The sequence below is a fragment of the Haliotis cracherodii genome, unplaced genomic scaffold, assembly GCF_022045235.1.
Source record: "Haliotis cracherodii isolate W230 unplaced genomic scaffold, xgHalCrac1.p SCAF_1, whole genome shotgun sequence".
Taxonomy (NCBI): Eukaryota; Metazoa; Mollusca; class Gastropoda; order Lepetellida; family Haliotidae; genus Haliotis; species Haliotis cracherodii.
This window is the reverse complement of record NW_027266264.1, coordinates 2,673,594-2,687,403: the sequence shown is the minus strand read 5'-3', so window position 1 is coordinate 2,687,403 and position 13,810 is coordinate 2,673,594. Positions and strand designations below refer to the sequence as shown.

Genomic DNA, 13,810 nt, shown 5'->3' with positions numbered 1-13,810 from the left:
CAAATGAATCCCCAGTTCCTGTGCATGTGGTAGTAGTCAGCTAAATGGAGGATCTGGTGTCGCATCATATCCTGATGACTTCGTTTGGTGTTCATGCTATCAGCCACTGGTTTGCTTTGGCTTACTGGTACTTATTTTGAATGTTGCTGATATCCGCTTAACAAAACAGTTGCTCTGTCTTCACGGAAATGGAAAGTTATCGCCAGGTGTCATGGTTGTGGGGAATGATGTTTCGGCCTGTCACCAATATTGTTGTGTTGGATACATTGCATGCTGCCATACCGTGGACATGTCATCACTTCCTGTGAGACCCGTGAAGATCCAGGGTAGAATAGGTCTTCAGCAACCCATGCTTGCCGTAAAAGGCGACTATGCTTGTCGTAAAAGGCGACTGACAGGATCGGGTGGTCAGGCTCGCTGACTTGGTTGATACATGTCATCGATCCCAGTTGCGTGGATCGATGCTCATGATATCAATCACTGGATTGTCTGGTCCAGACTCAATTATTCACAGACCGCCGTCATATAGCTTGAATATTGCTGAGTGCGGCGTTAAACAACAAACCAACCAACCAACTGTAGCAGAGTTGAGAGTGATATTAACCTGTATCCCATGCCCACCCTGTGTTGTGGTTGTCGGGGTCCAGACAGGAGTTGTACTGTGTGTAGAGTACCAGATCATGGATTTATCAAGACCTGCTCAGAGGCCGTTATACGTCTCCAAGTCCAATTCATGTTACTATGGTTAATGTTATTGTGATGGCTTGGTCGAGGTGGCTTGTATTTTACTGACAAAACGACCAAAAAAGAAAAAGAGGCTTTCACTTAATTTTACATTATTGCATTGCTAAACTACATTGTTGAAAATACCTCTGAAATTAAGAAAATAACTTAAAGAAAATACCAATTAGAAAAGAAAATATTTTTTCCCCAATTTGCCTGCCATGAGCTCATAGTTTGATATTGTGTATAATCCCAGCAGATGGCCTAGATTATGTGTGAACCCTGTTTATACTGGACTATAGGGTGATACCTTATAGCATGTAATACAGCAATGAATATACAAATACATGGCGTGGTATTAACAGCAAAGTGTTCATGCTGCACAACACCAGTAATTAGTCTACTGCACACATAGCGCTGTTATAAGTTGGTTATATCCAGACTTCCCTTTGACAGATATGACATTTGTGAGGTGGCCGAAAAGTTTTGATCCTAGCTACGAAGGATGTATACTACACCCTTCACAGAACAGTAATTGCAGTACTTAATTTGCTACAAAATTCCTGACCTTTTAGTTTTGCAAGTCCATCTGTTACATGATCTGCATAGAAAGAGATTATATTTAAACAGATTGATCTGTATTCCTGATATTGCATGTGCTGCCTGCCTGTTACATACATATCAAGTGTCTCCAAGTTTGAATTAGTGGCTGATACAAATAGTGTGACCCAAACCTATCTATCTCCCGATGATGCCCCTCTAGGGGATTCTGGGAAGCTGTTGCAACACGATACGGGCAATTATGGCTGTTCCCATAGGTAGATATAGATGATTTTGATACTCGCATATTGATTGCCTGACGGCATTTCAAGCTTATGGCTTGTGTTAATGTCATGAGGAACGAACTACATGTATGTTGATAACAATGGTGTTTGACCTGTTAATTGGATATTTTGGCCGTATCAGGAGAAGTGTCAATTAGCAGACCATGTTGCCGCATTCTCTGTGATGCCAATTAGAACTGAGGTATGTTAGCTATTGACTGTTTAGCCTTGAATTAGATTTCCATCGTTGAAGGTTTGTTGCGCAGTTGCCTCCCTTTTGCATGTTAGGATTCTATGATTGATTATTTTCAAATTGAGTTGGATTCTTGTTATGACAGCTTGTTGTTTTGCTAAATCGGTAAATATCTAAGACCTTTATTACTTCAGGCTTTTCCAACACATTAAGCTGACTCACTGTGGAATAACTGAAACTCACTCACTCACTCACTCACTCACTCACTCACTCACTCACTCACTCACTCACTCACTCACAGTCCTGTGTCCCAGTATTTCTGGTATGTTAATACTTCACAGAGAGAATTATGCACATACGTTAGCACATCTATGATACCATGCATGAATTAATAAGCTAATGTTTTGATATTGATCTGACACAGCTGTCCGTCAAACCGATTCCCAGAAATGTTCATATCATAGTGTGTATTAGTCACACATATACAGAATTATGAAATACTCAGTGTAAAATATTTCAATTGAGATGGATAATAATTGCTTTTTGGATGTTTTATTTATAAAAAAAATGTTTTATTGTAATGATGATACATGGATCAGTGTGACGTTCAGCTACCATCCCAGCACTGTCAGTAGCTGCTGTCAGTCGAGGCGCCAGGCTGATGTCTCTGAGTGGATTATGGGAAGGTAAACTCATTAGCATGATGATCTTTTAAAGTAAATGATTCCTTCCTTCTGCCATGATTTAACTGGACTACTGCTCAAGGGGCGTTACATCCAACCCCCTCAGTAAGTCAGTTACTGGTGGATAGACCTTCAGCATGTTCTTGTTGTCTTTGGGATCCTGTTTCTTTATTTGTTTGTCTTTTTGTTTGATTGTTTGTTTGTTTCCTCACATAGCTAGAATATTGCTGAGTGCAGCATTAAACAAACAAATAAACAAACAAACGAATAAAACAAAAAATCTGGTCTAGTCTTTCAAAACATTTCTAAGGCTGTATGTGCTTAGTGAGTTATCATGGTTGTAGAGAAGATACTTGTCACTTGTGACTCAAATACCATGACAATGATGGATGACAAGAAAAAAATCATGAATTATTCATTTATGGTCACTGTCAGTGATTGTTGGGCATATGGAGAATTGATTACTTATATATTGTCATTGATTTCATTTCCCAAATATGAGGTTAACAAGTGGAGTGCAGAGTCTGTATGCCAGGAGAGAAACATCTTCCTGAGGCAAGGGAGTTAGCTGACTGTCCAGTTTCCACCCTTGCCGAACTAGGCTGCGGTTGTGATTATGGAGTAATATTTTGGCTGGACTAACAAGTCTATGAACAGTCCAATCAAAATCGCATATTGAAAACTCCATCCATTTCATAAACACAACTGATGTCAATGACTGCATGACTTTCAAAGGATGTGTACCAAAAACTTGGTGCGAACAGATATTTCCAAATCTTTTCATGTTTTTAGTCAATGTGCTGACATGATTTGAAGCACTTCCTGAGGTAAGACATCAGTTTTTTTAAGCAAATGCAAGTGATGTGAAAGATGGAATATGATTGGTAAAGAAGAGGGACCTTGAAGGGACATTACCTATTATAGTCACTGGTGGCGCTCCAATCAAGCTCAGAAATTTCGGCATAGTTCGGCAAGTGTGGAAACTGGACTTTTTGAAGTAAGTTAACTTCCTTGTCTCGGGAAGATGGGTGAAATATGGGAGCAAGGAACTGAAAAATTAGTACTTTTGTGATAAAATTGTCCTCATAGTATAACTACAAGCCATGCATCACTGGACCTCAGGCCTCTGAGTCTGTGTGTGACTATGCAGATGGATACATGGAACAAAGACAATGAAACATAGACAATTAGTAGAGTAGTGCTTGCTGTCTACTCACCAGACTCTGACACAAATACCTTCTTGTCTACAATTTATTTTCTCTGGGGAGTGGAGCTGACATCTTCATGCTGAGACTGTCAGTTGCTGGACTTGTCTATGGTCTGTTTCAACATTGCTGACAGTGCCAGCAGACTACCAGCGGAATCTCACACCCTTATGGCTGCCGTAGAGTTATCTTATGAAGATGGTTTCCAGGGTAAGGTTACACAACTCCGAGGTTTTGTTTGAAAATTTAAAACCATGAGTAAGGGAAAAGTGAGTGAGGCTTTTCCAGAGTTCAAGGTTTTACTTTTTCAACCCAAACCAAGGGTTTTTTATCCAACTTATGAACAATCTGAATGCAAGAAATACCAGAAAAAATAATAAAACAATGAGATACCTTATAGTGAAACAAAAGAGTGTGTCGCTGGATAATAGGAATTTGATCAAAGCGGGCAAGAGAAAAATCATGTGCAGCATGGGCCAACTGGAGCCAAAACATGCAAAATTGAACAACTTTTCATCACTGTGGGAAAACAGTGGGTTACAAAAGTTAACATGATTTTTTGAGGTTGCAGGTTTAATTCACATCATGAAATTTTTATGTAAACAAAATTTGTGACTTTTAACCAATCAAAAATCAACATTACCGGTATATCCAAATGCATGTTTATAAAACATAATTTGTGAAACCCAGGTATTACAATTGAAATTTAAAACTGTTTTCCCTCTGTTGCAATTAGGTGTATTTTTTCTTAATGGAGACTTTAACTCAGATCAAAGATCAGGCTTGTGTATGCTTGATTGTCTTAAGGATTGATATCAGGATAACAAAACCTGCAAGACTTGGCAAGTAACAACTTGTGTAACATGGTAGGTTGCAACAGTTTTGTACTGTATGTGCAAGGAGATGAAAGGGGGTGAGTAGGAGTCTGCCGACTTGATCCTATTCAATGGGTCAGAGATCTTTGCCTGTATGTATAACTTGTGGTGCAAGCAAGGATGATCAACTGCATGTATGTCTTTAAGTGTCGTAGAAGCGTTGCTATCAATGAAGTCAAAGGAGACTTATGAATGTCAACTTTTTTATTCTTGCAATGAGATGTTTGTGTACAGATTCAGGCACCTTGACCAAGCTAGCATGTTATGATGATCCATACTGTTGCTTTGAACAGTGTTTCTGTCATGCCACAGCTTGTTGGGAGTGTCAGTACATCACCATCCTATTAATTTGAGTTGTTTGTGTTCTGATATGCTTGAAAAATTCCATAACCCAAACAGTATAACAAAAACTGATCATATACTTACCCGGTATAGCCTTCCCTGTGTGTATGGGTATATCCATAACTCATCTGTATTTACTGATCGGTTGTAGGCCTCCCATACACGAACTGTACATAAGTGCTGCCTCTTGCTTATGTAACATTGACATGTCCCCTTTCCCTGCCCCATCTCCCCCTCTGTCCACCCCTCCCCCTCTGTCCCCGCCCCCTCTGTTGCCCTCCCATTCCTTCCTCCTTTTCCCACCCCCACCCCCTGTCCCCTTTCCCCCTCTGTCCACCCCCTCCCCCTCTGTCCCCGCCCCCTCTGTTGCCCTCCCATTCCTTCCTCCTTTTTCCACCCCCTGCCCCCTCTCCCCCTCTGTCCACCTTTCTGCCTTGCCCTGTGCCCCCCCCTCTGTCCACCCCCCTGTTGCCCTCCCATCCCTTCCTCCTCTCCCCACCCCCTTTTTCCACCCCCACCCCCTGCCCATCTCCCCCTCTGTCCCCGCCCCCTCTGTCCCCGCCCCCTCTGTTGCCCTCCCATTCCTTCCTCCTTTTCCCACCCCCACCCCCTGTCCCCTTTCCCCCTCTGTCCACCCCCTCCCCCTCTGTCCCCGCCCCCTCTGTTGCCCTCCCATTCCTTCCTCCTTTTTCCACCCCCACCCCCTGCCCCCTCTCCCCCTCTGTCCACCTTTCTGCCTTGCCCTGTGCCCCCCCCCTCTGTCCACCCCCCTGTTGCCCTCCCATCCCTTCCTCCTCTCCCCACCCCCTTTTTCCACCCCCACCCCCCTGCCCCTCTCCCTTTCTGTCCACACCTCTGTTGACTTTCCCTGCGCCCCTCCTCCTTTCTCCACCCCGTCCCCCTATCCCCTTCCCCTCTGTCCCCCTTTCTGCCTCTCCCTGCCCCATCTGTCTGAAGCTCTAGGTTGTTTTCTCCTCTGCCGAATAGATCGCTATTGTCCCTCACTTCTTGCTCCTCATCCATCCCGTGGGAAGTTTAGTTCCCAGCACTCATTCCCGTGACCCAGTATGCTGCATGGCTGTACAAGAATCTCATGCCTGAATGTATTTCAGTTAACACATCCCAAAGAAAATAGAGTGCAACTTTCCTTCAACTGAATGCGGAATTCTTTATCAAATACTTTAAAAGTATTTTGAACATCAAAATCTTGTAATATCTGAAATATTGTGTATTCTCTCTGCTTCATGACTGGACAACAATATTTATTAATATTATCCTATATAATCATTGTGAAATAGAATTATTTTCACACTTTAGTGATTTTTCAATCCTCTGAAAATGTTGTGTTTCGGTTTTAAGTAAACTTTAAATATACAAAAACAGGTGGAATGGTAAACACCAAGCTTGGCTTCCATCCAAGTGTGCTCCTTATCTACCTCGTCAGTTCTTGTCATGATTATCTCCAGGTAGGACAGGTATCTCAACCTTGACCCTTTGTGAATAATAAACACGGAACTAGATCCTGACTTGGCAGTGCTCTCCGTAAAACCTGGAATTTAAGTTTAGAACTTGATGTGTTTCATAGAGATAAGATGCTGGCAGTGACGGCAGGTATTTCTGTTGTGATCCAATTCCTCAGTTCTGTGATCGAGAATGGATCATGATGAGAGTGAGAGGTAAGTGGTATTGTGCTCTACGTGTACTTCATCACTGCTGGACTGTACGTGTACTTCATCACTGCTGGACTGGACGTGTACTTCATCACTGTTGGACTGTGTACTTCATCACTGCTGGACTGTACGTGTACTTCATCACTGTTGGACTGTGTACTTCATCACTGCTGGACTGTACCTGTACTTCATCACTGCTGGACTGTACGTTTACTTCATCACTGCTGGACTGGACGTGTACTTCATCACTGCTGGACTGTACGTGTACTTCATCACTGCTGGACTATACGTGTACTTCATCACTGCTGGATGTGTACTTTATCACTGCTGGACTGTATGTGTACTTCATCACTGCTGGACTGTACATGTACTTCATCTCTGCTGGACTGTACGTGTACTTCATCACTGCTGGACTGTACATGTACTTCATCACTGCTGGACTGTACATGTACTTCATCACTGCTGGACTGTATGTGTACTTCATCACTGCTGGACTGTACGTGTACTTCATCACTGCTGGACTGTACATGTACTTCATCACTGCTGGACTGTACCTGTACTTCATCACTGCTGGACTGTACCTGTACTTCATCACTGCTGGACTGTACATGTACTTCATCACTGCTGGACTGTACGTGTACTTCATCTCTGCTGGACTGGACGTGTACTTCATCACTGCTGGACTGTACATGTACTTCATCACTGCTGGACTGTACATGTACTTCATCACTGCTGGACTGTATGTGTACTTCATGACTGCTGGACTGTACATGTACTTCATCACTGCTGGACTGTACATGTACTTCATCACTGCTGGACTGTACATGTACTTCATCACTGCTGGACTGTACGTGTACTTCATCACTGCTGGACTGTACATGTACTTCATCACTGCTGGACTGTACATGTACTTCATCACTGCTGGACTGTACATGTACTTCATCACTGCTGGACTGTATGTGTACTTCATCACTGCTGGACTGTACGTGTACTTCATCACTGCTGGACTGGACGTGTACTTCATCACTGTTGGACTGTACCTGTACTTCATCACTGCTGGACTGTACGTGTACTTCATCACTGCTGGACTGTATGTGTACTTCATCACTGCTGGACTGTACATGTACTTCATCACTGCTGGACTGTACATGTACTTCATCATTGCTGGATGTGTACTTCATCACTGCTGGATGTGTACTTCATCACTGCTGGACTGTATGTGCTCTTCATCACTGCTGGACTGTACATGTACTTCATCACTGCTGGACTGTACGTGTACTTCATCACTGCTGGACTGTATGTGTACTTCATCACTGCTGGACTGTATGTGCTCTTCATCACTGCTGGACTGTACGTGCTCTTCATCACTGCTGGACTGTACGTGCTCTTCATCACTGCTGGACTGTACATGTACTTCATCACTGCTGGACTGTACATGTACTTCATCATTGCTGGATGTGTACTTCATCACTGCTGGATGTGTACTTCATCACTGCTGGACTGTACATGTACTTCATCACTGCTGGACTGTACATGTACTTCATCACTGCTGGACTGTACATGTACTTCATGACTGCTGGACTGTACATGTACTTCATCACTGCTGGACTGTACATGTACTTCATGACTGCTGGACTGTATGTGTACTTCATCACTGCTGGACTGTACATGTACTTCATCACTGCTGGACTGTACGTGTACTTCATGACTGCTGGACTGTACATGTACTTCATCACTGCTGGACTGTACGTGTACTTCATCACTGCTGGACTGTACGTGTACTTCATCACTGCTGGACTGTACGTGTACTTCATCACTGCTGGACTGTACATGTACTTCATCACTGCTGGACTGTACATGTACTTCATGACTGCTGGACTGTACGTGTACTTCATCTCTGCCGGATGCAGCTGATATTTACCCTGAATCACTGTGCCACTGTGTGTGTCTGACTGTGATTTGAGCCAGTGAAGCGTGATGGTTGCATGACCAGTTGTTGGCAGGGAGCCACTTGCAGGCATTTCCAACTTGAAACAGATTCTATTGATTTATGGATGGCTTTCAAGGAAGGCTGGAAAGTGTGAAAAAAGTGTTTTTCCATTACAGCTTATTACATATTGAAACAATCGACAGTGTGTATGTTTTGGTAGTTTGTTAAATTGGCATAGTGATAAATGAAAGCTTTATGGGAAGTGGTTGAGAATTCTGTCCAAAAATGTTGATATCAACTGTTGAAAGTCAAGTTAACTATTTTTCAGATGTCTTTTCTGCTTTGGGGGGCAAAGTTAATGTTGTTTTTGGTTTATGTGGTCAGTTTTAGGGAGATTCTGTTTACCGGTACCAGTATATGTTGATGGAACTCCAATAATGGGCCCAGTCCGGTAGCCTAGTGTATAAAGCGTTCGTTCATCACGCCGAAGACCCGGGTTCGATTCCTGTCATGGGTCTAATGTGTGAAGCCCATTTCTGGTGACCCCCGCCGCGATATTGCTGGAATATTGCTTAAAGCGGCACAAAACCATACTCACTCACTCTAATAATGGTTTTGTTGAATATGCTAGAATCTTGAGCTGACCTGAACAGACTCCTTTCAGTCCTAGTGAACTTGTATGCTGGTGTGTTGTCTTTCGTAATATCCATTTGTCTATCTGTTTATCAACTTTTGTCTTTAACAAAGCCTTGGAATCCGTGAAGTAACATTACATGGGTGAGCCTAGTATTTGTGTCTCTAATATCAAGGGGCGATGGGGTAGCCTATTGGTCAAAGCGGTCACTCCTCACGCTGAAGACCCGAGTTTGTTTCTCCACATTGGTACAATGTGTGAAGCCCATTTCTGATGTCCCTTGCCTGATATTACTGGAATATTGCTAAAAGTGTAATGTGACTTATGGAGCTTAAGCAGCTTTCATTGTAGGCACATTTGGTGTGATATCTGTCATTGCACTTTCAAACTCACTTCATTAATAGTCCAAAATACATAGCAGGTTACTATGGTTATGCCTACAACTATCAGCACTAATGGCATCAGAAATAATAGCAGTATGGAACTGTCTGACACTGGTGTTAATACTTAAGCTGACAATAAGGTCATTGTTGCAGAAAGAGTAGAGACATGCCTAGTGCATTAAGTGCTGCATAGGAAATATTCATAGACCCCAATCAACATGTTTATGTTGAACACTTTCTAACTCTCAGGAACAGACTCATGCTAAACATGGTAGATTTACTGTGTAATTTGTAAGGAAACAGTATTGTGAACCGATGAAGTGGGACAGCATTGTTTGATGGTTAAAAATGGACATATTATACTGATTACAGAATGATGTTTGTTGTTTAGTGCCACAATCAAAATCACAACCACAATGAAGTCAGAGAGCCTGACCCCCTGATTCCGTCAGCAGCCGAGAGTGCCTTGGTGCCAATTCTACTGTAGCAAAATTTAAAATTATACCATATTGCCATATTGATTTAAAATAAATCCTTTGAGGATATATTATCATGATGTGTTTCTTTGTGATTTCGTTTTAAGTTGTGTAGGAGATACTTGTCTGGACATGTAGGAATATTGTGGAATGTGAGTTGATTAATTGCATTATTGATGCAATAGCATGTGATCTAATGCAAGTGCATTGGGTGATAATGCAAGTGATGTATGGCCCTTACATATGTATTCATATAGTCTGGTATGGATATGAATTATAGATGGATCATATTTCACATTTGTAGAATAGGCATGTAGGTGTTTGTGATGACCTTCTGATGCTCACTGGCTCAGGGCCTTTCAGTCAGCCCTTGTATGATGTTGTGATGAATCTAATCCCAGGTGTAACAGTAACGTACAGGTGTGAGATGTTGTGATGAATCTAATCCCAGGTGTAACAGTAACGTACAGGTGTGTGGTGTAGTGATGAATCTAATCCCAGGTGTAACAGTAACGTACAGGTGTGAGATGAATCTAATCTCAGGTGTAACAGTAACGTACAGGTGTGTGGTGTAGTGATGAATCTCATCTCAGGTGTAACAGTAACGTACAGGTGTGTGATGAATCTAATCCCAGGTGTAACAGTAACGTACAGGTGTGTGGTGTAGTGATGAATCTAATCCCAGGTGTAACAGTGAAGGTACAGGTGTGAGATGAATCTCATCTCAGGTGTAACAGTAACGGTACAGGTGTGTGGTGAATTCAATCCTAGGCGTAACAGTAACAGTACAGGTGTGTGATGTGATGAATCTAATCCAATAAAGGGTCCCATATTTTTACTTACATGTTAATAACAAAGTAAATATTTCAATTCACCAGCCAAAATGAAATCCAAGTGCCATGCAGATTCACACTACCTAAGACATTTAATATTGGCAAGTCACTTCACTTATTATAATGATGAATATAAGATGATGTTTATTTGAAACTTGTTTCTTATTTATTTCTTCTTTACCAATACAATCTGCAGTATTGAATTCAATCTTCGGTTCATCCACATGTCCTCATCAGTTTTCATATCTACTGTATGAAATTGTAGCGAAATAACTGATTTGGATGTGGATGTTTTATGTCTGTTGCATGAATTGTAGTCTCTACACTTTCTATGTCTGTGACAATCACTGTGCACTTTGATATTCTCTCGGTGCAACTTCGGACTGAAATGAACAAAATCATTATTTCCAGCAATAGATCACAAAACTGTGTATCTGAAGATTTCTGGTATCGTAACCAATCAAATTTCTAGCAACCATGACTTCTTAAATACACATGATGAAACATTTACTACTTTTGATTTCTTTTCTTGGTGATAGATTTATCGGTTTCAGTCATGTTAACTTGAAAAGATGTACATTGTCATTCGGTTTCCTTTTAAATTTCCTTTCAAACTGACAGGAGTCACCATGTTTACTGGTCTTCTACACAAGGGATTGTGGGAACCCTTTCTCATCCAACTTAAATTTCAAATTTGTATTGACCAAGTTGTTGTCACCTGTTCGTTTACTTAATTTTTGTAATTTTTTATGTAATTTTTTTCTGCGGAAGACAAACAGGTGAGGTGAAATGTGGTTTAACGTCGCGTCCAAGATTATTGCACTTATATAGCAACGTGCATGTACGTGTGTGTGTGTTTGTGTGGCTGCTTGTACTAGTCTGGACTGATGCCGATTTATAGTGCTAGCTCACTGAGATACCATGCCGCAGTTTAACATGAATACCCCACTCAGACACAGTGTACTGACTCCGAGCCGACCAGTCCTTGTTTTAGCCCCTTAATGCCGAGCGCCAGACAGGGTAACATCAAGTACCATCTTTTAACGTCTTTCGGTATGGCGCGGTCGGGGATCGAACCCCGGAACTTCCGCTCTCCGGGCGGACGCTCTACCACCAGACCACGGAGGCGGTTGGAAGACAAACATGTTTCTATTACAAATGTAGGGATTGTGTATGTTGTTCCACACTCTCCAAGAGACAAGCGTTTTAAAATGATTTGTTGCATTTCCAAAATTTCACGTGCAAATGCGACCAATTCACTCGCAACTTGCAGTACATCAATGCATGTTATAAAGAGTGGCTGTTTACCTTCTGTCTACATGGTGTTTGTACAGGAGATTTGCTTCACGGAGACCTGACTCATTGAGTGAGCTCACATTATCTGTGGAAATTGTATCATGTAGTTATCAAACTCCTATTCCTCAGATATGGATCTGCTGCCGGAGTTTTGCACATTCTGTTTGATTAGTCGTGGTTACTATTAACAACATTATACTCCTAGGAGACCTTCACCTTCATCATGTTCATACCTTCACTATCATTCATCATTTCCCATATCTTTTGTTGGAAGTATTTTCTGTCGAGACGTAGTCCTGCAATAAGTATGCAATTTACCTGTTCCACACAGCTCTGCCCCTCGTCAGAATGAGAGTGACCATGCTATGCTGAATACATGGGAGCAAAGTCCAGAGAAATATACACTAGTAATGCTGCAATAATTGCTGTGCATCCTTTGTGTTCTATAATTCATCCCCAGCAAGTCTCCGGGCTTCGGTGCCAAGTGTTTCATCTGCTGGACTTTTCCAGTCTATTATAGGGAATTTAATCAATACTTCTAGTAACATAGTGGGACTGAATTGGGAACAGTGCTAAGTTTGTGATTGTGTAGTTAGCCGCTCGCCCATTGTGTTGCCGTCTCATTAAGATACAACCTGTTTTACATATCTTGCATCGTCCTCCCTGCTGGCTTAATGAGATATCAATTAGTTATCTTGTAATTCCTGTTGTGCTGTCAGCGACATTTACGGCAAGATGAAATTGTTCCTTCTGGAGTATATGAGTTAGTATTTTGTCCTTGTTGTGATGTTTTCTCCTCCTGTGTCGGATATATGAGGGAGCCAGGCAGGTAACTATCATGCAACTGTAGTGACGTCTTGTGCATGCCCACACTCATGAACAAGGGGATGTCTGTATAAAGACAGGGAGACAGGGAGACATAATCACGTACTTACTGGCGTCTATTGAAGGCTGAAGGTGACAAGCCTCCTTGTTAATCCAATCTGCATCAGGCACGTGGAGGTTGGCATTTGTGACTTGTTGCCTGCTGTCCGTCTTGACTTGTACATGGTATAGTGGGGTGAGATATTCCTGTGTACATGGTATAGTGAGGTGAGATATTCCTGTGTACATGGTATAGTGAGGTGAGATATTCCTGTGTACATGGTATAGTGAGGTGAGATATTCCTGTGTACATGATATAGTGAAGTGAGATATTCCTGTGTACATGGTATAGTAAGGTGAGACATTCCTGTGTACATGGTATAGTGAGGTGAGATATTCCTGTGTACATGGTATAGTGAGGTGAGATATTCCTGTGTACATGGTATAGTGAGGTGAGATATTCCTGTGTACATGGTATAGTGGGGTGAGTGATCCTGTGTACATGGTATAGTAGGGTGAGATATTCCTTGTACATGATATAGTGAGGTGAGATATTCTTGTGTACATGGTATAGTGAGGTGAGATATTCCTGTGTACATGCTATAGTGGGGTGAGATATTCCTGTGTACATGGTATAGTGAGGTGAGATATTCCTGTGACTTGTTGCCTGCTGTCCGTCTTGACTTGTACATGGTATAGTGGGGTGAGATATTCCTGTGTACATGGTATAGTGGGGTGAGATATTCCTGTGTACATGATATAGTGAGGTGAGATATTCTTGTGTACATGCTATAGTGGGGTGAGATATTCCTGTGTACATGGTATAGTGAGGTGAGATATTCCTGTGACTTGTTGCCTGCTGTCCGTCTTGACTTGTAC

General features: G+C 42.1%; 1 protein-coding gene across 3 annotated transcripts in view; it reads left to right on the top strand.

Annotated features, from left to right (window-relative positions):
- The window catches only part of LOC139471386 (anoctamin-8-like), a 51,126-nt gene that overhangs the window by 4,751 nt on the left and 32,565 nt on the right, over window positions 1-13,810 (top strand). The window contains exon 1 of one of the 3 annotated variants that reach the window (XM_071253753.1): window positions 2,395-2,426. The exons of 1 other annotated variant lie outside the window; for it this stretch is intronic. In XM_071253753.1, coding sequence (XP_071109854.1) covers window positions 2,402-2,426 — 25 coding nt within the window. In that variant the 5' untranslated portion in view covers window positions 2,395-2,401. Of the gene's footprint in view, window positions 1-2,394; window positions 2,427-6,473; window positions 6,522-13,810 lie in introns of those variants that run through there. One more of the 3 variants, XM_071253760.1, reaches the window with a different exon arrangement.